Consider the following 24,243-nt stretch of genomic DNA (forward strand, 5'->3'; position numbering starts at 1 on the left):
TGGGTCACTGGCCTCAGAACCAAGGGGACACTGTGGGCTCCAAAGGCAAATATTGTGCATGTAAATCTTCTGGGTTTTTTTCCTCCCCTAAAAGACAGGCCTCACTTCTATTCCCAAAGTACCCATGGGTTTGCTTTTGTTAGGTTTTGTTTTTGTGTTAGTTTCTCCTTAACAACCTCCTCAATAATTCTTTTTCTCTTTTTTCTTCCCTATTTACAGCCCATAACATTCTTTGGCCAGCTTTCCTACAGCCATTCCTGAGATTTTCAATATTATATGTGAAGTACTTATATCAAGTGCCAGCATGGTTTCCTCCCAAAATTGTCCTCTGGAATGCTGATATCCTTCACTTTAAGTTGGTTTTACGTTTGTTTTTCCCTGGAAGAAACGGAATGGAAATCATACAACAGTCACAACCAAAGTGCTTGCCATATCAACAAGACTGTACTTGTTGCTCTACATCCATAAATTTGTGTATCTTGTCATTTCCTTAAGATATTTTCTCCCTTTTTAAAAAAGATTGAGATTGGGATGTGGAAACCTGACCCTGAGCTCACACTCCTAAGTTTGCTACCATAGTGTTCCTGAAAACACTGGTGTGATTTTCAGCTTCAACAGCAGGGATGTTGATTTGAAACCTCATTTGTTCAGGGTTTTTTTTTTTTTTTAAGATTTTGTTTATTCATTTGTCAGAGAGAGCGAGAGCACACAAGCAGGGGGGCGGCAGGAAGAGGGAGAGGGAGAAGCAGGTTCCCTACTGAGCAAGGAGCCCGATGTGGGACTCGGTCCTTTGTCCCTGGGATCATGACCCGAGCTGAAAGCAGACACTTAACTGACTAAGCCACCCACGTGTCCCTCATTTGTTCAGGTTTATAGGTAATATATTGCGTTGCATATCATTGAGATATTGCCTCCTATTTGTCTTCTTTCCTCTTCCTTCTTTCCTTCTTGTCCTCTGCTTATTCTTTGTTCTATTGGACCTTTATTTCCCGTTATTGTGGTTTTAAGCTACATCCTCAAGATCCTAATACATGATTCCATTAAGTTTCAAGCAATGTTGAATTATTGTCTATGTGTACAAATTGAGGAGGGGACCAAAGAAGTAAATATGATTGCAATACAGAATTGTGAGCATAATAATGTTGGTGTGTAATAGAACCTGTTGAAAAGAAAGGTAAAAGTTTTCAACTCAAGTAATTCCAGAGAAAATATTTATTTAATGAAATTACTGAGGTATAATTTGCATACCATGAAATTCACCCGTTCAATTTTAGTAAACTTATAGAATTATGTGACCATTACCACAATGCAATTTTAGAACATTTCTATCACTGCAAAATTTCCCTTGCCTCCAGTTGCAGTTAATGTCTACTCCCACCTCAGTCCTAGGCAACACCTTATCTGCTTCCTGTCTCTATAAATTGGCTTTTTCTAGATATTTTATGTAAATGTAATCATACAATATGTGGTCTTTTGATTCTGGCTTCTTTCACTTAGCATAATGAATTTTGAGGGTTATCTATGTGGAAAACTTGTATCAGTATTTTGTTTCTTATAATTGCAGAATAATATTCAAATGTATAAATATACCTTTATTTGTTTATTCATTTATCAGCTGGCAGACACTTGGATATTCCAGTTTGGGGTTATTATGAATAATTCTGTTATGAACTTTTGCATGTGCGTCTCTGTGTTGACATGTGTTTTCATTTCTTTGGGGTAGATAACTCATGGTGTAATTACTGAGTCACATGGTAAACTGATGTTTCATTTTTAAAAATCTGCTAAACTTTTTTCAAAGTGGATCCACTATTTTACATTCCCACGAGCAATGAATGATGGTTCCACATTTTCCACATCACCAACACTTGGAATTCAGCAAAAACTTCTAATGGGACAATACACTTGAGCACTGAGTAACAAATAATCAGTAGAAATTTAACTGAAGAATGGTTTGGGTAGGAAGTAGAGAGACGAGTTGGAACTAGAGGAGAAAGGAACCACATACACATAAACATGGAAAATTCAAGACAAAGGCATTTCAGGAGGCTATATGGAACGGATGAATGAGTTATTAGAAATAAGCCTAGATAGGTAGATGGAGGACAGGCTATTAAGAATCTAATTTGAGGGATGCCTGGGTGGCTCAGTCGGTTAAGCATCCGACTCTTAATTTTGGCTCAGGTCATGATCTCAGGGTTGTGAGATCGAGTCCTGCATTGGCTCTGCACGGGGAATGGAGCCTGCTTGAGAGTCTCTCTCTCCCTCTGCCCTTCCCCTCTCCTCCCCGCTCTGCTCTAAAAAAAAAAAAAAAAAAGAGAGAGAGAGAGAGAGAGAATCTAATTTGACATATTAAGGATTTTGAAAGCAATGGAGCACTAGGGCCATGTTGTAATCACAGGTGTAGCATGAAGACTTTAGGATTGCTCTGAATGGGAGAAACTGGAGGCAGAGGGAACATTTTAGGAGACTGTTGAAGTAGTCGAGGGGAAAAGATGATGGGGACCTGACGTAGCCAGTGGCAATAAGATGGGAAGATTTTGGAAGAGAGGTGTATTAATTTCCTATTGAAGCTGTAACACACTGCCATAGTCTAGTGGCTTAAAATGACACAAATTTATTATTTTAGATTTCTGGAAGTCAGAAGTCTAAAATGCATCAGCAGGGCTGATTTCTTTCTGGAGGTGCTTGAGGAAGTCTGTTTGCTTGCCTTTTCCAAATTCTAGAGACCCCCTCCATTTGTGGGAGTTTTGGGATTCAGGTATAAGACTACAAAGCCCCAGTAGGGCCCAAGAACAAGGAGGGACATTTTGAGAAGGCAGACCTATGCCCAGGTGGTCGGCTTGCTGACCATGGTCCAAGCCACACACCTGGAAATAGCCATATCCTCATGTGGACTTGGCTATAGCCCCATTTGGCCTTGGCACCAGCACCATCCCGCAGTCCCCGGAAGGAGACACTTCCACCCATGCCTCTCAGGTAACAGGCTGCTGACCTCACTCTAAGATGCAGATCTTGAGCAGCCAGCCTGTGATCCAGCTCCAGTCTCTCTGATCTGTGGTCCTCCCCACATAAGAATCCAGAAGGACATGTGTCCATCTGTGACTCTGGAGGCAAGCCTGCAGACCTGGTCAGACTGCAGATCTTGAAGCAGCCCACAGCCCAGCTCCAAACACTCTGAGCCATGATGTAGGAATCATGAGGGGAAGACTCATCCATCAGTGCCGACTGAGGCAGGCCTACAGAACTCAGTCATGGATGCGGACCCTAAGGCAGTTCTAGGAGATGGCTTCAGCCCCTCTCAGCTGTGTTGTGGGGCTATTCATGCATGCCTAGTGAGAGAGCTATACTTTTTCACACAACTGGGAAGATAGCCCTGCCACCTGTGGATCCTGAAGAGAATCGTTGTCCCAGGGCCAGCCCTACTGACCAAGGTCCTGGACGCCGTCCTGTCTACCGAGGGACCAGACAAGGTCCACTTCCCTACTGATAGGATTTTCAACCACAGATTGTAGTACAGATCCAGGAGCAGCTGTATTACATGGCTTCAACCCAACTCAACTATGATCCCAGAGGCAAAACCACCAGGCCTGAAACCCAGCAGGAGAAGGTCTTTATCTAGTGAAAGCAGCTTCTAAAGACTGAAAGAAGTGTTTGCTCCTTCAAATGCACAGACCCTAATACCAATACCACTTGTCTGCATACTCTACCAGCTGACCTGTGAAGGATGCCAAGCTGAATACCTACTGCTGTTACATGCAACAAATATTACCTGCCATTATATATTTACCATGAAATACTAAAACATATAAAGCTACCATAATCAAGAGTGAGATATGTTTATATATAAATACATTACTAGTACACAAGAGTTCTAGAAACTGATACAGGTATTTTTTTTAAATTAATTATTTATTTATTTTTGATACAGGTATTTTTAAGAACTGTTTTTGGGGCGCCTGGGTGGCTCAGTCATTAAGCGTCTCCCTTGGGCTCAGGTCATGGTCCCAGGGTCCTGGGATCGAGCCCCGCATCGGGCTCCCTGCTCAGCGGGAAGCCTGCTTCTCCCTCTCCCACTCCCCCTGCTTGTGTTCCCTTTCTCGCTGTGTCTCTCTCTGTCAAATAAATAAATAAAATCTTTAAAAAAAAAAAAAAAAAAAAAAGAACTTTTTTAAAATAAGGGTGGAATTCCAATTCAGTATGCCAATTAATTTATAGTAAGTGGTACTAAAACAATTAGTCATATTTTCTGGAGGAAAAAATGTGACTGGATCCACTACCACACACTACATGTCAAAATACATTCCATGCAAATTAGAGATTTAAATGTCTTTAAATATATTTAAGAAGAAAATGATAAAATCTGAATGAAATCTGTAGTTTAAAGAGACTTTTAAAATTAAGGCAGGAAATGCAGATAGTCTTTTAAAAAACAGACTTCTTTGGGGGCGCTTGGGTGGCTCAGTCAGTTAAGGGTCCAACTCTTGGTTTTGGCTCAGGCCGTGATATTGGGGTCATGGAATCATGCCCTACATTGGGCTCCTTGCTGGGCAGGAAGTCTGCTTGAGACTCTCTCCCTCTGCCCCTCCCCAAGCTCTCTCTATCATAAATAAATAAAATCTTAAAAAAAAAAACTAGACTTCTTCACCTATATAACACTTAAACCTTTGTACAGGGGGCCTAGAAGGCAGGGCGTGAGGCACGCAGGGGGGAGAGGGGCTAGGCTGGGGCAGTGCCCAGGAGCATAAGGGTCACAGTACTGCAGTCCTGGGGTCCTGGCATTTTTTAGCATCTGTGAAAGCTTCCTCATAATTCATTTCTTCTCACTACAGTATTAAGAATTATACCAAATTGAAAAGATATGAATGAATATCCTAAAACAAGAAAAAGTAAGACATTAAACTCTTCTTGTTACTCAGATTCCTCTGGAATAAGCAGAATTGCAGATGGATTCAATGGAATTTTTTCTGATCAGTTATAGTATTTGTTCTATAAGAAAACCAGACTAAAATATTTTGACAAGAGGATGACTCTGATACAGAGACATCAAATGATTTGCCAAAATTTGCAGATGGAATCAAGGCCAGAAATAGAAATCCTAACTACCTGGTTCCCAGTTCTGTACTGAGAATTCTAGACCACACTGTCTTTTGTGAAAAAAAAATCTGCTGATACTGAAATCTGTGATGAAGAGTGTGACTCACCTGAATCGGTCAACAAACAAACTCAAGAGGAGAGTCCTAGAGAAGTTCACACTGCTGAAGATGTTCCAATTGTTGCAGAAGTGCATGCAATTTCTGAAGAGTATGATTTGGAGACAGAAAACAATTCCTCTGAGAGTCTCCAAGACCAAACTGATGAGGAGCCACCAGCTAAAGTTTGCAAAATTCTTTTTTTTTTAAATTTTTTATTGTTATGTTAATCCCCATACATTACATCATTAGTTTTAGATATAGTGTTCCATGATTCATTGTTTGTGCATAACACCCAGTGCTCCATGCAGAACGTGCCCTCCTCAATACCCATCACCAGGCTAACCCATCCTCCCAACCCCCTCCCCTCTAGAACCCTCAGTTTGTTTTTCAGAGTCCATTGTCTCTCATGGTTCGTCTCCCCCTCCAATTTCCCCCCCTTCATTTTTCCTTCCTACTATCTTCTTTTTTTTTTTTTAACATATAATGTATTATTTGTTTCAGAGGTACAGGTTTGTGATTCAACAATCTTACACAATTCACAGAACTGACCATAGCACATACCCTCTGCAATGTCTATCACCCAGCCACCCCATCCCTCCCACCCCCCACCACTCCAGCAACCCTCAGTTTGTTTCCTGAGATTAAGAATTCCTCATATCAGTGAGGTCATATGATACATGTCTTTCTCTCTTTGACTTATTTCGCTCAGCATAATACCCTCCAGTTCCATCCACGTCGTTGCAAATGGCAAGATCTTATTCCTTTTGATGGCTGCATAATATTCCATTGTATATATATACCACATCTTCTTTATCCATTCATCTGTTGATGGACATCTTGGCTCTTTCCACAGTTTGGCTATTGTGGACATTGCTGCTATAAACATCGGGGTGCACGTAGCCTTTCGGGTCCCTACTTTTGTATCTTTGGGGTAAATACCCAGTAGTTAAAGTTTGCAAAATTCTTGACAGGAGCCAAGCTTTGAATGTGCCGGCCCAGCAGAAGCGGCCTTTACTGACTAATAGCAATGACTTCTGTAAATGTGAACTTTGTGAGTTCAACAGCAAATATTTTTCTGCCATAAAGCAGCATATGATGCTGATGCACAAAGATACTGATTCAAATGTGTGTCGAATTTGCAAGGAAAGTTTCTCTACTAACATGCTTCTGATTGAACACACCAAACTGCATGAAGAGGATCCCTGCATTTGTAAATACCGTGATTACAAAACAGTGATTTTTGAGAACCTCAGCCAGCACATTGCGGACGCCCATTTTAGTGACCTTTATTGCTGTGAGCAGTGCAATGTACAGTTATCTTCAAGCAGTGAACGCTATCTACGTTTCCAGGAGCACAACTGTGATGAATAGTACTAGTGCCTGTTTTGTAAACATGAAACCAATGATCCAGAAGACTTGCAAAGCCATATGGTAAATGAACATGCATGTAAATTAACTAAGTGCTAAGTATAACAATGGAGAACATGATAGTACAGTCTCTTAAGCAAAACTGCCTTTTTTGGAAAAAGATTTTATTTATTTATTGAGAGAGAGGGCACATGGGGGGGAGGGGCAGAGGGAGAAGGAGCGAGAGAATCTCAAGCAGACTCCCCACTGAGTGCGGAGCCTGACACGGGCTCAATCTCATGACCCTGAGATCATGACCTGAGCCCAAAACAAGAGTTGGACGTTTAACTGACTGAGTCACGCAGGCACCCGCAAAATTCCCTTTGACAAATGTAAAAACTTCTTTGTATGTCAAGTATGTGGTTTTCAGAGTAGAGTTAATATGAATGTTAACAGGCATGTTGCTATTGAACATACTAAAATTTTTCCTCATGCTTGTGATGACTGTGAAAACAGCTTTTCAAGTATGCTAGAATATTGCAAACATATAAATTCACATTTATCTGAAGGGATTTATTTATGTCAATACTATTAACATTCAACAGGACAAACTGAAGATCTTAAAAGTTCTTCTAGATTTCAAGCATTCAGCTGACTTACCTTATAAACATAGTGACTGCTTGATGAGGTTTGGAAATGAGAGGGAATTAATAAGTCACCTTCCAGTCCATGAGACAACTTAATTATTTTCTTTAACTTCCATAATGTTGGTGTAAACTAATAAATTTGACATTTTTGTTGATGTTAAAAAAACAATTAAATGTTTGTACAATTAAAGATGAAACATTATGGGCGCCTGGGTGGCTCAGTTGGTTAAGCGACTGCCTTCGGCTCAGGTCATGATCCTGGAGTCCCTGGATCGAGTCCCGCATCGGGCTCCCTGCTCGGCAGGGAGTCTGCTTCTCCCTCTGACCCTCCCCCCTCTCATGTGCTCTCTCTCTCTCATTCTCTCTGTCTCAAATAAATAAATAAAATCTTTAAAAAAAAAAAAAAAAAAAGATGAAACATTAACATTGCAACAGAGATTATCAATTCAATCGATGCATAAAACACATTTGATGATGCGCATGAACAAGACGTGTCTTTTTATTGATTAACAACTGACATACAGTATTTGATTAGTTTCAGGGGTACACAGTGATTTGGCATATACACACGTCATGAAATGGTCACCACAGTAAGACTAGTTAACAGCTGTCACCATACAAAGAATGGTGAAATGTTACATTGACTATATTCCATATGTGGGTACATTACATCCCCTGTCTTAATTATTTTATAACTGGAAGACTGTACCTCTTAATCCCCTTCACATATTTCGTCCATTGCCCTCTCACTCCCCTCCCCTAAGTCTTGAATAGATGGGATACCCAATCGTGTTTAAAAAGATCTTTATTTACTGCAAAAAGGCCACCCAATAACACCCAAGATAAAGGCCTAAAAACGGGATCCTAAAAACCGGATTCTCGGGCTTACCGATATGGGACGACTGTAAAGGCTCTCTAGGACGTGCCCGGAGGGAGGCAGGAAACCTTCCACTGAGCAGGCTGTGGGGTTTGTCCAGGGGGTCCTCCCACCGCCCAAACTGGAGCTGGGCTTCGCCCCACCCACCCCGGGCCGCCCCCGCGCACGGGTCGCGCTCTCCGCCGGTAGTCGCGCCCACATACCTGGTTCCAATCCCAGCCGTGTCCTCCGGGCCGCATCCGGGCCTCAGACCAAGCGCCCAACCCAGCCGCCCACCCCAAGCCGGTGAGGGAGGGAACAACAGCTGGGCGGTCTGAAGTGGAAGCCCCGCCCCTCGAGCCCCGGCAGGAAGCGGAAGTGGCGTCACACGCCCGCCGGGGTCTCTTCCGCTGCCTCTTCTGTGCCGCGTTCAGCGCGTCGGGATGGTAGTGGTCGTCCGTGGGCCGGCTGTGGTGAGGGCGGCGTGAAGGGGAGGGAAAGAGGAGGGAATCCAGGGTCGGGTTTAGTCAGGGTCGCCGATGGGCCTGCTGAGGGGCCGGGTCGCTCGGTTCGCATCCGCCTAGATCGCCCGAGAGGCCGCGGGGGCCGGCGGTTCCCGCCCGGAGCCGCTATGGACCTGCTGTCAGGGCGCTTCCGTGGGGTCTTTGTATCCGCTGTGCAAGCAACCTTTGTGACTTTTCTCCACAAGGACAAGAATTTCAGCTGTTGGGAGTGACCCAGAGTCCGCCCCGCGTCCTCGCTCTTTCGGGGACCTGCCTGGTGAGTTTTGGGAAAGTTGGTTCACAAGGGCCTGTGTTTCCTTTTCGTGTGGAAGAGAAGGTTTCGTCTGAGAATGTGGCTTTGTCACGCTGGTCTTTGTTTTGGACACACTGTATCTTAGTAGGAAGCTAATGTGCTTTGTCGGATGTCTGCAGTGTGCGTGTTTCAGGAGCTGGTTATACACACGGACACCGCAAGCCTCTGTACTAAAGGGAAAGTTTTCACCTACCTTAACATCCTTCCCTCCTGAACCCGTCCATCCCCACCAGGTTTCAAACCAGGGGACTCTTGGAGAGAAGAATGGAGGCTTTACTACCCCACTTGTAGAATAACTGAATTTCACAATTACAGGACGTTTGGATTAAGTGTTATTTTCCCGACATTTTTGTTTCGTAAGATCTTAAACCTAAAGGAAATGTAAATACTACTGCTATGAATGTGCGTCGAAGTAAATTCACCCGTTTTCGCATTTTGCATGGTTGCTCTTTCTGGATAGAGAAATGTATTTTTTAGTGTACTGTTTGAGAGTAAAAAGGAAATAAATTGCAGGCATGATACTTGTGAGAGTAAAAAGGAAATAAATTGCAGGCATGATACTTGACCTTTAAATACTTGGTAATGTATCTCCTAAAGATAAGGACCATTTTGCTACTAAAATGATAATACATTGATTTCACCCAAGAAAATTAAAAATGTTATCTAATATCTGCTCTGTAAAAACTAAAATCCTATACATTGTTTCAAAATACGTTTTTGAATGTTTTTGGATGTAGGACTTGGGTAGGGTTTATATATGACAATATATATGTTTATGTCTCTTAGTTTCTTTTAAGCTAAAGCAGAGCTGTTGTTTCTTCATAATACAGACTTGGAAGAGTCACATGCTCTTTGAGAAACACATACTTTTGATATTTGTGATTTTATTTCCATGATGTGTTTAAATGTTTTCTTTATCTTGTAGTTCTGTAATATGGTAATTGGGTCCGGTACAGAGGTTGGTAGACTTTTGTCAGAAAAGGTCACGGTAGTAATGTAGCTGGGGCTCAGGGATGCAAGAGCACCTGTCTCTGGGGTTCTAAAACAGACCAGGTTCGGCCACTGGTCACTGACAAAATCAAAGGCAGAGAAACGAGTGGTGGTGAAACAAGATAGAAATATATGTCAGTGAGGCCAATACCAGAAAGAGAGCGAACTAGTATCTCAAAGATGGTTGCCGAAGTTCTGAAAATACTTCGTTTTTTATAAGGAACATGTGGGACAGAAGTCAGTGCGTACTTGCAGGTGAGCAAAGATCAGGTCAGTCATTGCCTTGGAATCAATCACATGGGGTCTTGCTGGCCCAGGGTAGTCCTTAAAGCTTGAGCAGGAAGTTTCAGTTCCCATCAGAGATGCTTTGCCCTTTTGGATTTTTGTCTGAGTTAAGAGATGAGCTGGAAAGAAGACCTTAATCAATTAGAAAGTTTGAGGTCAAAATGGAGGTAGTTGCAGTCCTCTTTCAGTGACTACATTATGATTTGTTGGCCATAAGGCCTGCAATTACTCAGCTCTGCCTTTGTAGTGCACAAGCAACCATAGAGCTTAGTAAATAAATGGATATGGCTTTGCTCCAATAAAATTTGATTTACAAAAACAGCCCTGTGATTTATAGTTTGCCAGCTTCAGGTCCAGAGACTACAAAAGATCTTTCACATACTATCTTGTGGGTGATATGTACTCCATATTATGCTGCATAAAGGAGTTATAAATGTACATCAAGTCATTTTATCTCCCTCACAGTCTATAGTAACTACTGCTCAAATTTAGTTAAAATCTCATGAAAATCAGTTACCTAAAGACTAAATTGTAATGTTACCCTGTAATGACTTGTATATTAATGAAAACGGGAAGGATATAGATGCAACTAATCTTTTGAAGCATTAAACCTTGCATTTCCCCCTGCAGTGTTGGTATTGTTTCTGGATTATTTTGTCCAGTGGTGGGGAATTCCAGGATCCTCCTTTTAGCTTTTCCTACCATAATGGTCCTTACCCTGTGGGTCAGAGATAAGGAAATTCTGCCAGTTGCCAAAAAATCCAATTATATATTTAGGTTTTGGGGAAGGAAATAAATATAGGGTGGGTGCTTGCTGCAGCTGGTCCAGTCTGAGTTCATTGAAGTTAAGACTTTTTAAAAAAATCACCTGACTACCATAAGCCTCCACTTTGGTGGTGTGCCACAATGATATTTTGGATCCTCAGGAATTAGTGTCCTCTTAGAGACTGAGTATTTCCTTTTCCCCCATGCATAGTCACTTGTAAATGACTGTACATCCCCTTATGAAGAGTCTGTAGGAAGGTTTATAGTATGAATAGTGATGATGGTATGAAGGAGTTCTTAGTTTGTGATATGGCCTATGTCTGGAAGTTGGGTAGGGGGCTCTGACTTTCCACTGTGGTCAGTCAAATCAGAGTTTTGGTTACTGTACTTGAAACTACTTGTTACAGACATCAAATAAAATTCTAGTACATAGGTTGGCAAACTGGACCCTGGGCCAAATCTCGCTCTCCACCTGTTTTTGTAAATAGAGTTTTAGACAAACCTAACCATATTCATTGGTTTACATATTTTCTATGGCTTCTTTGAACCCACAGTGACAGACTTGAGCATATATAGCACAGAGACTATTTGGCCTGCTCTGCCTAAAAAGTACTGTATGGAGTGTAATACTCTGCTGTAATAGGCTGCATATCTCTTTCATTGCAAGGGACCAATTAGGCTGGGATCAGTGAGCCACCACGAGAGGTCTCTGCAGGCCAAAGCACTCTGATTCCTGTTTCATTCCCACTGCTCTTGGTGGTTCATGTGCCCTCTTTGTCTTCGGCAACTAAGTGCCGCCTCCTTGATTTCTGCTACTCTGGCTTCTCATCATCCCCAGTGAAATCAGGGAGTTTATCTCAGTGATGGTATAGCCCCTACAGTCATACCTCACCTGTCATGGAGAATAACCACAGAGGCCTCTAGGATGGAGGCCGTCCACTTATCCGTCTCTCCATACCTTTGTGGAGAATCTTCTGTTCCCTCAACGTAGAATGGGGAATGGGGCTGTATATCACACAGGATAAATCCAGTGCTACGTTGCTATCTCCCTAGGATTTGCTCCTTCACATTTTGTTGTGGAAGTTCTGGCATGTGAACTCATTACTGTAGGTCACCATTGAGTCTCTGGTATCAGCCAAGCAAGTAAGCTGTTAGAGCTTTCCCTGGGTCCATGAGATAGTATATATTAAACCCAGACTGTCTAATAAGTGCCCCCATGTCAATGAATTTGGCCCAGTTTATTGTTATATTCCAACCTTATGGGTCTGGCATGCTTACAGTTTATTCCCCCACAGGGTACTCAGGTTTCTTCTATATATTATCCTAGTTGGAACTATTTTGTTGTACAGGCTATTTTATCTTGCACTGTGTTGTATCCCTGTTCCCCATGACTGTGAATTCGTTGTCACTGGGGGCAGTGGTTTGGGTGGATCTTGAAGAGAAGGAGCATTTCCTTCTAAGACTTCTGCCCCAGGTGAGATTTCCTCAGCATTTTTAAGCAGAGGAAGGCTCATTTCAGAAACCAAAGGGCAGGAGACTTCTGATAAGGGAGAGTTAGTATCTTGTGGATTCAAGATTGTAAGTTTCATCTTTGTCTGACTCAGTGTCCCCATTCGTTTTCAAGTTCTCATTCTTCCCGTATCAGTGCCCTAATTTTCACATGAACAACTAGTTGATGTAGACACTCTAATTGTGGTTGTAATTTTACCTGTGAATTAAATTTCGTGTTTGATTTTCAACTGTGTCAGTCATGTGGCCACAAGAAATGTCCTTTTTAAGAGCTGTCTTGAGGCTTTGTGGTTATCAGACCTTGGTTTGAGCTTGTCTTAGTAAATCTGAGCAGGCCATTTTCTGTGCAGCTCTAGTCATAAGAATCTATGTCTTGGGGCGCCTGGGTGGTTCAGTCGTTAAGCATCTGCTTTCGGCTCAGGTCATGATCCCAGGGTCCTGGGATCAAGCCCCACATCGGGCTCCCTGCTCGGCGGGAAGCCTGCTTCTCTCTCTCCCACTCCCCCTGCTTGTGTTCCTTCTCTCGCTGTGTCTCTCTCTGTCAAATACATAAAATCTTAAAAAAAAAAAAAAAAAGAATCTGTCTCTCAGCACAATCTTTGTAGTCATCGTTAGTGAGGTAACAGCATTCACTTGGATTCCCAAGGCAAGTGCTTCTGTGTACATCTTCAGAGTGAGCCATAGGTCAGAGCTTGATTTTCATAATGCAGCTGAGTGTCTTTCAAGGAGCTCAGCGTCTTGCTCCAGACCAAAGACTTGATGAAATCAACCCTCAGATCTCATCTTTACATGTGTATCTCCTGCAATCACTGTCTGTTTCAATTCTGTATAAGTCTGGGTCTAATCAGAAGACAAAAATCACTCCTTGATTTCTTGATATACATGGGAAGAATAACATAAAGATGTAAAGAGCACTCTGTTAGATCCTAGAGTTGAACAGTAATAAGGAAGGTCAGATTTATAGGGATGTCTTCTCCCCAAGATTGGGTCATATCTTATTTGCAAGGTATCATTGCAGTCCATTGATTGTAAAGAAGTTGGCTGGGTGTCCTGCGGCAGAGGTAGTCAGCAGGCATTGGACAAACATTTGAAAATCTCTGGATTGCAGCCAAGCCATGTCTGGTGGGCAGACACATCAGGTATCCATGGGAAATAAGTATTCAGTTTGCAGACATTCCTGGCTGGTGGGTGAGTGCTCAGAAGACTGAGATCCCCACACACTTACATTCCAAAGAGCTCTCCAAAGGAAAGTGGATCCTTATGTCAGACAACATTGTCATATAAAGCATTACTAGAGATAGAGCAGTTTACAATAGAAGATTCAATATCTCCAAGATTATACAATTTCAAAGTTTGTATGTACCCCCACAATATTGTTGCACGAAATATAAACCAATGCTTGACAGAAATACAAGAAGAAATGGACATTTCTGCACTTCCTCGGGAGTTTTAAGACTTTCTCCCTTATTGTTTCTCTAAACAAGAGAAAATTGTCAGGATATAGATTTATAAATGATGTGCGTACTGCTTAACAACATATCTAGTAATTGACAGAAATCAGATAATGATCGTCTGGAATGAGGGTGAGGGAATGAACTAGAAGGGTGAAGGCTTTTTGGAGAGATGAATATATTCTCTGTCTTCCTTGTACTGCTCATTATATGGGTAAATTTGTCAAAGCTCATCCTCAGAATACTTAAGATCTGCGCATTTCATTGCATAGCACTTTTCATCTGTAGAATGAAGTATCTTGCGTTGTGAGGGTTAATTTGGCTTATGGTAATGAAACTGGAACTTCCAGCATTTGTCATCATTTGGATACCATTCTGTAGATCAGCATTTGGGCTGCTGTTCTCTGTTCAATTTATTAAAGAGAGTCAATAATTTTTTTTTTTTTTAAGATTTTCTTTATTTAACAGAGAGAAAGAGCACAAGCAGGGGGAGTGGCAGGCAGAGGCAGAGAGAGAAGCAGGCTCCCCGCTGAGAGGGAGCCTGATGCGGGACTTGATCCCAGGACCCTGGGATCATGACCTGAGCCGAAGGCAGTCGCTTAACCAACTGAGCCACCCAGGCGCCCGAGTCAATAATTTTCAACATAGGAGTTGTCCTTTAGACTGTATCAGATTAAAAGATTAAAATAAGAAGGAAGCCTTATTAAGAAAGGAATAAAAATAAAATAAAAACTTGGTGAAAAACAGAAGTGGTAATATGAAAAGGAAGTTCTGTGGAAAGACGCCTAAAATAGATCATTGTAAAGGACAGTGATTTGGCATTGCTCCTTTGCCAGGGCAAGGGGCAGTGGGCAAACCTTGATTGCTTTGAGCCTCAATCAAGACCCTCCTGAGGCTGTTGAATACTTAAAGAGTCTTCTGAGTTTTGTAAAATCCTTCCAGCATTATTTTTCTTAAAATTTTGGGTCCTATTTAGAACAGCCTATGGTTATTTTCCTTTTTCTGTCATTACATTACCCAAGAAGCAAACCACAATATTTGTGTTTGTATATAGGATACTCTTTATTTTCTCACCTATTTGATTTTTTGCTCCATAAGCACTGATAAACAGAGGTGTTCATTAATAATTGAATATCTTGTCCCTTTGGAATGTTGGGCCATTAAGCCCTGGGACGTTTTCTGTATATATCACTGTTTTCTGCATAGTGCCTAGCACAGGACCACAATTTCTTAATTATTTGTGGAAAGGACAAAAGAATAAGCCTGTTATGATAAATTAAAAGGAGGCGCAGGGCCCCAAGCCACTCTAAGCTCCATGAAGTGAAGCTCAAGGGTGTTAACCAAATTAAACACTTCATTTTTCTCCTCTTCATAATATCCAGCAGTATTGTAGGCCAGTGCTGGCCAATGGAAATATAATGTGTAGGCCAAGTATATGATTAAAGCTTTTCTGTAACTGTAATAAACAAAAAACAAGGAAATCATATAAGTATTTCAGTATGTAACCCATATAAAAATTGAGGTATTTTAAATTCTTCTCATGAATTCAGAATTCATTGGACACAAAATTTTCATCAGATGTATTTTATGTGTTTGAATCATGTAATAAATAGAGTTGAGAAAATAGATACATTTAAGTTTACGCAAACATTTAAGTTTTCTAATAAGTAAATTTGCAAAAAGTTTTAAATTTAAAATTTAATTAAAAATAAATAAAATCTAAAATCCTGTTTTACTAACTGCATATCAAGTACTCAATAGCATATGTGGCTTCTGGCTACCAAAATGGACAATGCAGGTCTAGAATGACGTCTGATCATATTTGGGAATAAGAACCTCAGGATCTCAAACATTTGAGAGAAGCCTATCTGCATTCAATTGTGGATCTCTTTTTTCCTTAATTGGATGGTACTGGACCAATGATTAGTAAAAATCTAGCTTTATCAGCTATTAAATAGGGCTAATGATACCTATTGTAAAGGGTTGCTATGATAATTAGGTGAGCTGATATACATACAGCTCCTAGTGAGACGGACATCTGTCATGTATCTATCGTCAGGAAATGGTAATAGCTATTACTGACTTTCATGCCAAAGGTTATAACATTTTTAGTGAATTTCCTATATATCATCTACAGAGAGAGCGCTAATGTATGATGTTTGATAATGGATTAGTAACGCTTGCTGATTAATGATTGATATGAAAAGTACTCTGGGTAACACTGTCAAAAGTAATGAAGATTGCCATATTTACTTAGATTCTTAAGTTGCACTGAACTGATCTTGGCATCAAATTTCTCATCAGGCAAATTTCATCACTCTCCCAGGATGGCAGCCATTGATCTGACCCACGGTAATTCATTGTTGATTCTCATTTTCAGAGGATTCTTAAAGGTCACCCCTACACAACATAGGGCCTAAGCAGTCAGGCTGCTGGTTCACTTAGAGCTGAAATATGCCAGAGAATGCTGTTATCTAGGTCAGCTTGCTGGTGTGTGTGCTTTGGGACTTGGTGCTGCATAATCCCATTGATGAGTTTTATTATCTTGGGCAAATAAAGAATCGGATTTCCTAGGGATTAGGTTTCCATACCTGTAAAATAAGCTGATGACCCCTTTCCTCATGGGCAGTATGTCTGACACGTCCCTTTTATGGCTCCAGGTGAGGCAGGGCTACTCTGATATTTTATCCAATAGAGTGTGTATTTATGTGAGATTTCTTGAGTGTGCAGGGATATATGGGAATCTCAAACTAGGATGGAATGATTTTTCAGGTGGGTGATTCTGGTCATGCTGCATTCTAAGTATTCTTTTTTTTTTTTCTCCAAGATCTTTCTGGAGATCCTTTTTGTCTTCCTGAGGAAAACACAGAGGCAGAAAGGATGGTGGCTGTCTGGCTGAAAAATTATCAACAGGTAGTAAAAAAGCGTATCAATCAACAGAATGCCGTACTTATATCCACCAGGTGGATACATTCCTTCTAGGTACATCTGTGTCCTGAGCTTCCTAAAGTAAATAAACCCCACACAAGGACTGAATCCCCAGTTGCATTTTCCCTGGAAGTGGAAACTCTCATATTGAAAAGGATTACTCTGAAAATAATCTTAGTATTTCACTAATCACCTATGAACCTCATGGATACCAGGTGCATATTTCCACTTTGCTATGTGCTCTGACATGGTAAGGAAGGTGTTAAGTATCTTTTTCTCAAGGAATTTAGTCATTCTGCACTGTTTATCAAGGATCTTTAGTGTGCTCAGAAGTCTACTGCAATAGAGGGAAATAAGAACTACTACGGTTTTGCTGAGATAAGCTCAAAAGCTTAAAAGGTGCCATTAAAGCCATATGAGTGGAGATGAGCAGTGAGTGAGTTTATTTTATTTTTTTTTATTTTTTATTTTTTTAAAGATTTATTTATTTATTTATTTGAGAATGAGAGAGAGTGAGTACATGAGAAGGGGGAGGGTCAGAGGGAGAAGCAGACTCCCCGCCGAGCAGGGAGCCCGATGCGGGACTCGATCCAGGGACTCCAGGATCATGACCTGAGCCGAAGGCAGTCGCTTAACCAACTGAGCCACCCAGGCGCCCGAGCAGTGAGTGAGTTTAGATGGGGAGAAGAGGACCTAGGACCATGGAACCGTGGGAGGATAATGAGAAATCTCATAACCCTGCATAGGTATTGAGTCTCCTGTCCTTATTCTCCCGTGAACATTGGTGGAGATGTTTCTTGTCTCAGGCCAACATGGGTGTGATGGTTTAGATTGCAGTGACCTTCCAGGATGTGGCAGTGGACTTCACCCAGGAGGAGTGGCTATTACTGGACCTCACTCAGAGAAACCTATACAGAAACGTGATGCTGGAGAACTATCAGAACCTGGTCGCAGTAGGTGAGGCTGCCAACATTCCAGATACGTGTCATATACTTTATGTGTTTCCAGCCTTGGTGATGCCCTCTGAACATAACTGGAAAAAAGAGATGCATAGTCCCTACACTAATGGGTTATAATCTGCAGTGGGTGTTCTGTAAACGTGGCCATGAGGCCAACAGCAACACCGTCACTCTGTTTGGAATTTATATTCTTAGATGTCACTTTTGACATTCTGAATTATTAAGCTGGGGTTGTTGCCCCATCTTCTGTGTTTCAGTAAGCCATCCTGATGATTGTGAGGCACTCCAACATTTGAGGACCACGCTTCTAGTGGTTTCCCCGTCAGAACAAAGATCTCCTTTCTTCATCTCCTTTATTTCCGATTTGAATAAATACCTTTATGCTCTGTAAACATGTGCATACGTTCAAATTTGGCTTTCAGGGGTTAAGAGATAACTACTCTTTTGTCAGAAGGGGAGTATTTGCCTCTTTTCGTCCTTTCGGGATAATTTCTCTGCTTTCATTAGAAATAAAGTTTTGGATTCATCGGAAGCTTTGTCATCTCTTGCATAAGCCTCTCCTGTTAATGTGCCTTTTCCTGTGGACAGAATATCAACTGTCGAAACCTAAGCTGATTGCTTGGTTGGAACAACAAGAGCTGAGGACAGTGGAGAAGGGAGTTTTCCAAGGTGAGTGTTGTTATTAACAAACTTAACTGGTCAACCTATAGGAAGGCATCTTTGCAACTTTAATGTGTAAAATTTTTAAGATACATTTGTCTTAGAGGGCTAAAGCCATTTATCTCTGATGTTTTTGGATATCTTCACCTTCCTTCACTCTTTTACTTAAAATTTCTGTGATCGCACAAATGACCTGTTCTAATTCTTCTTTAAGTTTATAATTTTTGGGGCACCTGGGTGTCTCAGTCATTAAGCGTCTGCCTTTGGCTCAGGTCATGATCCCAGAGTCCTGGGGGAAGCCTGCTTCTCCCTCTCCCACTCTCCCTGCTTGTGTTCCCTCTCTCGCTGTGTCTCTGTCAAATAAATACAATCTTAAAGAAAAAAAAAAAGTTTATAATTTTGGTGTATCCTCCTTGTCCAGGTATTTTTCACGTATCTACTTGATCATATGTTACCTTGATAATATTTTGTTACTGTTTGACATGTTTTTCAGAAAATTATTTTTTAGTACTAGCCACTGAAGTCTGTCCCTGCACACCTATTGTCATATTTTTCCCATAAACAAACCAGTGAACCTTTTTTTTCTTGTTATTTCACCATTTTTAATATGAACATAAAGAAAACTTGTCTTTTTTTTTTTTTTTTTTAATTTTATTTATTTGAGAGAGAGACACCGAGAGAGGGAACAGAAGCAGGGGGAGCAGGAGAGGGAGAAGCAGGCTTCCCGCCAAGCAGAGAGCCCAATGCGGGGCTCGATCCCAAGACCCTGGGATCATGACCTGAGCCGAAGGCAGATGCTTAACAACTGAGCCACCCAGGCTTAATTTAAAATTGTTTAGCCTATGATTTCTTCCTGCAAATATTTAAATTTGTGTTTTTGTTTTATTTCAGAATGGGAAACACAACCTCAAACAAAAGGGTCAGCATCTCACCAGGATTTTTTTGGAGGAAAAACAGCCATTGAAATACAAAAAGTAAGATTGATAGTGACATTTCTTATATTCCACATTCAAAAAAGATGGATGGTCCTGTTATAAAATTCAATGCAAGTTGAGATATTTGAGACAAATGGCATCCACCAAAGACAAAGTAATTCAGAGATACTCTGAATATGATGATTTGCGATTTATAATCCAAATCTATCTTGAAAATTGTTGCTCCCGAGATGCCACAGGTACACATTCCCAGATACATAACTTGTTATTGAGTCTTTAAACATATTTGCGAAATTTTAATGGAATGATCTTAAGAGTAGATGGCATCAGTTTTTGGTAGAAGAGTTCCCTGGTTTAACTTGAAAGACATCAACAGGAACTGTATTTATGTAATGAAAATGCTAAGAGTCATCATCATCATGTTTCTTGCATTATAAGGTTGAAATTTGTAATCAGTCTGAAAATCCTATCATCAACTTTCATCCCTTCCATCAACAGGAAAGGACCTACCATGGAGCAGAACTCTCTGACTGTGATCAAGGTGGAAGAGTCTTGAGAAAATATTTAAACCTTAAGACCCACATGAGAACTCAAAATAGAGGGAACAGTTTTGAGTGTAATCAGTATCACAATGGCCTCCTTAATCTGCAAAAGAAAAACTCTACTAGAGAGAAACTTTCTGAGTTTAATCAGTGTGGTAAAGTCTTCAGCCGGACTGCACATGCAGTGTATGAGAGAACCAGCGTGGCAGAGAAGACTTTTGAATGCAGTGACTGTGGGAAAACGTTCATTAGTCGTTCACACTTTCAGGCACATAGGAGAACTCACAATGGAAGAGATTTCAATGAATGGAAGCAATTTATAAAAGCTTCAGTTTTCTCAGCAGGTCAAAATGAGCATGTGCAGACACACGCTGCTCAAGAACCCCATGAATGTAAACAATGTGGGAAGTCTTATGCAGATTCCAAGTGCCTCAATAATCATATCATTCGACTTCATACTGGAAGAAAACCCTTTGAATGTAGTGAATGTAGGAAAGCCTTCACTACATCTTCACGCCTTTATGTGCATTTGAGGATTCACACTGGAGAGAAACCCTATCGATGTAAAGAATGTGGGAAACACTTCCAGTGGCCCTCACTCCTTCGTAAACATGTGCGTACTCACAGTGGCGAGAAGCCCTATAAATGTAAGGAATGTGGAAAAGCCGTCAGTCGTTCTTCAGTTCTTAATGAACATTTGAGAATTCACACTGGAGAGAAGCCCTATAAATGTAAGGAATGTGGGAAGCACTTTGCTTGGCTGTCAGTCCTTCGTAAACATGTTCAAACTCACAGTGGCGAGAAGCCCTATAAATGTAAGGAATGTGGGAAGGCCCTCAGTAGTTCCTCAATTCTTAATGAACATTTGAGAATTCACACGGGAGAGAAGCCCTATAAGTGTAAGGAGTGTGGGAAAGCCTTCACTAATTCCTCACGACTTAGTGTACACTTGAGAATTCACACCGGAGAGAAACCCTATCAATGTAAGGAATGTGGGAAAGCTTTCGTTTGGCCCTCAGTCCTTAAAAAACATCTACGAACTCACAGTGGAGGGAAGCCCTTTGAATGTGGTGAATGTGAGAAAGCCTTCAGTAATTCCTCATATCTAAATGAACGTTTGAGACCTCATAGTGGAGAGAAACCCTTTCAATGTGGTGAATGTGGGGAAGCCTTTAGGACTTTCTTATATTTTAATAGCCATTTGAGAAATCACTCTCGAGAGTAGCCCTATGAACGTAAGTACTGTGGGAAGGCTTTCACTAGTGCTCTCATCCTGATTTGACATTTAAGCATTCACACTGGAGAGAAACCCTATTAAAGTAAGGAGTATGGGAAAGGCTTCACTTGGTCTTTCAACCTTTATAAACATACAATTCAAAGTAGAGAGCGATCCTTTGAGTGTACGGATTGTGGGAAAGCCTTCACTACTTGCACATTTGAAGTCACACTGGAGATAAGCCCTATGAATGTAAACACCGAGAGAAAGCCTTCACTGTTTCCTTAGGCCAGTCTCAACATGTAAAAATTGATACCAGAGAGCAACCCCTTGAACGTAAGGAACGTGAGAAAGGCTTCACATCATAGTCATGACTTAACGCCTAAAAATACACAATAGATTGAAGACTTACGTACGTAATAAGTTTGACAAGGACTGTTATTCCAGTGCATTTCAAAAACGAAGCCACGTTGGAGGGAAACCATATGAGTATGAGGAATGTGGAAAGGTCTACAGGTGTCCCAATACATGAAAGAACTCACTAGTTAGATGCCTGTGAAGTTAAACAATGTGGGAAAGCAGTTAGAGTCTTCTACAAACGGTGCTGGAGGAACACAGTGAAGTTGTTTAAGAGCCATTTGGGACTCAACTTACAGGCTGGCTTCATAGATCTGTTTTGAACATGTGCCACTCTGCCCTGACCAATTTTGGGAATGCTCTGGCTTTCTGCCCAATAGCAATGCTAGTCCAGTCTAGTTTCTATACCTGGTTTGCAGCCTGGCCCCATGTGGAACTACTACCATTAGACTTAATGTTATACAAACCACCTGGATCCTCTAGGTATATGACGTCGTCTAATACTGTGAAGATGGTGAACATGTGAGTCCGTTCACTCCTCACGGAGTCCATCTACAGTGCCTCATGCTGGTGAAGGGGGAGGATATAGGTCTCTACATTTCCTGAAAATGCTCTTGTTTCTCACACCTGATCTTTCTGGGTCAGAAAAGACTTTATAAACGGTGAGGTTATACACCCTGATCTCATAGCCTTGGAAAGAGAGCAACACACCTAGTACTAGGTTAGAAAATACCTTTAACCTTGGGCAGTACATGGAGAGGCTAGGAACAGAGAATATTCTCTTTGTTCCCAAATCACCACAGCCTGGAAGAACAATTATGTCCTTTGCCTGTGTTCAGAAACAGCTGCCCCTGGCATGTGACGTGCTGGTTCGTTTACATCACTTCAGATGTATGAGATGGGAAACCTTGTGAATAGGACAGGTCCTGATACTCTATGATGCCCCACTGGCAGTTCTTGAAAGTGGCCTTTGGATAGAGACAATCGATCAGAACCTTGTTTCAATTTTGAGTTAACACATTCAGATACTTGTAACACTTGAGCAGCCTTTAGTTATGTCATGAGTGGCCTTGGAGGCTACAGCAACTTACTGTCACTTCCCTTCTGGCTTAATCGAATCAGTGGAGTACACACCAAATCAAGTTTAGTGATAACTCCTGATCAGACGTGACCTGGATGGGGCACTGGGTGGCTCAGTCGGTTAAATGTCCGACTGTTGATTTCAGCTCAGGTCTTGATCTCAGGGTTGTGAGTTCAAGCCCTGCATTGGCCTCCAGGCTGGGCGTGGAGCCTACTTAAAAAGTGACCTGGGTACATTCCTGTATGTTTGTGTTTGAAGGAGATTGGGAGATGAGGTGATTCTCTTGAGTATGGGTGTAGTCTTAACTGCACTGTGTGTATGGCAGTGTATAATACACTGACATTGATTATCTCAAAACCCACAAGTCCTAATTCCAACAATCTGGTACCCTCATCAGTAACATCTGTGTGTGTCAGTAACAATGCCAGCTGACTTTTGTCTCACTGGGATTCTCTTTTCATACTCTCGGATTGTCTCCTCCTTAATAAGAATGTCTTCTACATGGGGAAATATGAAGCATTTTCCACCTGTGGGTTTCACTGCTCTGTGATCTCCTTTTCCTATGGGAGAAGCCTGGCAGTCTAGCTCAGTTCTGCTGGAACCATTCTAACTGCAGAAGCTCGATTACCTCAGTGATGTGCACTGTGGTTACACCCATACTGAACTCTTCATCGACAGCCTGGGCAACAAGGATGTGATGGGGGTCCTGGGAAGACTTCTCTGCCTAGGAGAGATGGTCCATGATGGGCCACTGGCCTCAGAACCAAGAGGACCTCGTGGACCCCAAATGCAAATATTGTGAATTTAAGTTTTCTGGTTATTTTTCTCTTGTAATAGATATGTTTATTTTCCTCTATTCCCAAAGCACCTATGACTTGCTTCTATTTATCTTTGTATTTGTTTCTCAGCAACATCTTCAGTAACTACTTTGTTACCTTTCTTCCCTAATTATAGCACCAAATTTCTGTCTCGGTCAGATTTCCTATAGCCATTCCTCAGATGCCCAACATTAGATATGAAGCACTCACATCAAATGTGGCATGGTTTTCTCAAAAATCGTCCTCTGAAGTGTTGATGTTCACATTCATTTACTTGGGTGTGTTTTTTACATAAGTGGAATGAAAAGGGTACTTCAGTTGTAATTGAAGCGCTTGCCATATCAAAACTGTTCGTGCTGTTTTACATGTATAATTTTATGGAATTACGACATTTCTTGGAGATATTTTCTCATTTACCCCATTTTTCAGAAAAAGTTTGTGATTGCAGTGGATTCTACCTGGGACACACTGACATGATTTTGAACTTCCAGTGTAGGAATCTAGATTTGAGTGGTAGTTTGCTTAGGTGTTTTTATGTGGCATATTGCATAGGGTAAGTGACATATTGCCTCATTCTTTGCCTTCTGTCCTCTTCTTTCATTCCCTCTTTTCCTTTCTTATCTGTTTAATTGCACCTTTATTTTCCATTACTGCCAACAAGACCCAGGTGGAAACTACTTTTCTCAGTGCATGACTGGCAGCTGGTGGAGAGAAATTAGAACAAAAAATGAATGTTTCATGGGTAGAGTATCTGTTTGGGAATATGAAAACATCTGGAAATGGATAGTGGTAATGGTTGCACAAAAACCAATGCACTTGATGCCAACTCAATAGAATTGTACACCTAAGTGGTTTAAAATGGTGAATTTTGTTACATGTATTTAAA

The 24,243-nt window shown here is 41.3% G+C and overlaps 1 protein-coding gene and 1 pseudogene across 1 annotated transcript; both read left to right on the forward strand.

The window, feature by feature from the left end:
• The first annotated feature begins 4,783 nt into the window (after nucleotides 1-4,783).
• Nucleotides 4,784-7,573, forward strand: LOC118552867 (zinc finger protein 639 pseudogene; annotated as a pseudogene).
• An 840-nt stretch (nucleotides 7,574-8,413) lies between these two features.
• Nucleotides 8,414-24,205, forward strand: LOC118552899 (zinc finger protein 426-like). Its single transcript, XM_078055879.1, has 8 exons — nucleotides 8,414-8,518; nucleotides 8,755-8,825; nucleotides 16,166-16,213; nucleotides 16,689-16,774; nucleotides 17,620-17,746; nucleotides 18,337-18,417; nucleotides 19,300-19,382; nucleotides 19,842-24,205. Exons 3-8 carry the CDS (start codon nucleotides 16,189-16,191, stop codon nucleotides 21,108-21,110), a joined length of 1,671 nt encoding a protein of 556 aa, XP_077912005.1. The 5' UTR covers nucleotides 8,414-8,518; nucleotides 8,755-8,825; nucleotides 16,166-16,188; the 3' UTR covers nucleotides 21,111-24,205.
• Nucleotides 24,206-24,243: the final 38 nt, after the last annotated feature.

This window comes from Halichoerus grypus, chromosome 1 (assembly GCF_964656455.1).
Source record: "Halichoerus grypus chromosome 1, mHalGry1.hap1.1, whole genome shotgun sequence".
NCBI classification, from domain to species: Eukaryota; Metazoa; Chordata; class Mammalia; order Carnivora; family Phocidae; genus Halichoerus; species Halichoerus grypus.

Coding starts and splice junctions, on each gene's coding strand:
- LOC118552899 (XM_078055879.1), top strand. CDS start 16,189: ATGGCAGCCATTGATCTGACCCACG. Junction 16,214..16,688: donor AGCCATTGATCTGACCCACG/GTAATTCATTGT, acceptor TTTTTCTCCAAG/ATCTTTCTGGAGATCCTTTT. Junction 16,775..17,619: donor GGCTGAAAAATTATCAACAG/GTAGTAAAAAAG, acceptor GTGATGGTTTAG/ATTGCAGTGACCTTCCAGGA.